General features: G+C 63.3%; 1 protein-coding gene across 1 annotated transcript in view; it reads right to left on the bottom strand.

The window, feature by feature from the left end:
- The window catches only part of PAIP1 (poly(A) binding protein interacting protein 1), a 35,139-nt gene extending 34,858 nt beyond the window's left edge, over positions 1 to 281 (bottom strand). Inside the window, 1 exon segment of the mRNA XM_023742515.1 lies at positions 1 to 281. This exon segment is cut by the window's left edge and continues 10 nt beyond it. Within this exon segment, the coding sequence (XP_023598283.1) occupies positions 1 to 110 (110 nt within the window). The 5' untranslated portion in view covers positions 111 to 281.
- Positions 282 to 1,153: the final 872 nt, after the last annotated feature.

The following is a 1,153-nucleotide window of genomic DNA, read 5'->3' on the forward strand; positions in this document are numbered from 1 at the left end:
GGCCCCGTTCCGTTCGGGAAACTGCCGCCCTCAGGCCCGCCCCCTCCGCGGCCCAGGCCCCGGCTCCGGCCCCGACCAGCACCTGGGGCCCGATCGAAACCGTCCGACATGCTCCTCCTCCTTCCGGAGCCGCTGCGCTCGGAAGAGGCCGCGGGGGGAGGCACCGCACGCCGGCTCTTGCCGCTACGCCTCACTCGGGCCTCATGGAGGCGGGGGGCGGCGGGCCCCGGTTCGGCTCCTCCGCGCTTCAGGCGGAGCAGACGGCGGCCTGAGCACCCGCCCCTCACTGCTAACCCTCTGCTTTTATTCTCCCCTAAAACCCGGCGCCACCTCCTTCGGCGCGGTGGGGGCGAAGACGGGTCACAGCGGCACCCCGCGGTCCGGAGGCCCCGGGGCGCGCCCGCTGCAACTGCTACTGTCCCTCCAGGCAGGCTGCTGGGGCCCAGCAGGCTGGCCGGCGAGCGGCGTCTTGGCCGCAGGACGGTCCTGCTGAGCAGCAGGGACCAGCTGGAGACATCTCGACTCCCGGGGCCTGGCTCGGGGGGCAGATGGGGACGCTTACCCCGGTTAGGCCCGATCTACTCGATGGTTCTCAGGAAACAAGTGCGAGACTGACAGTTGATGCCAGGAAAATAAAAATACGGGGGGAGGGGGTGTGGCCCCGGCGCCAGGGTTCGCGGACGCGCACCTCCGTGGGCGCGCAGGTGTGTTCAATGACCCGGCTCCTGCCGAGACCCCAGGACTGGTAGGGAAGCTGGGTTCCGGAAGAAGCTCTGCCACCTACTTCGTTAGCAGCGGGGGAGGGGAGTAATAACATTCAAAATACGCCCCCTCTCCTTTTCAATTCCTGATAGGTATTTATCAGAGAACAGGAACCCTGGTGGCTCAGCGGTTAAGCGCTGGGCTGCTCACCGAAAGATGGGCGGTTGAAAACCACCAGCCCCTCTTTAGGATAAGATGTAGCAGTTGGCTTCCGTAAAGATTTACAGCCTTGGAAACCCTACGGCAGTTCTACGCTGTCCTACAGGGTCGGGATGGACTGGACCGCAGTGGGTTTGCTTTGGTTTATTTATCACAAGCTTCAACCTCTTCCCTTTTCTCTGCCCCCCAAAAAATTTTAAGAAAATACACTAGCTTTGAATGAAACTCTCCC

This window comes from Trichechus manatus, unplaced genomic scaffold (genome assembly GCF_000243295.1).
Source record: "Trichechus manatus latirostris isolate Lorelei unplaced genomic scaffold, TriManLat1.0 scaffold00212, whole genome shotgun sequence".
Classification (NCBI taxonomy): domain Eukaryota; kingdom Metazoa; phylum Chordata; class Mammalia; order Sirenia; family Trichechidae; genus Trichechus; species Trichechus manatus.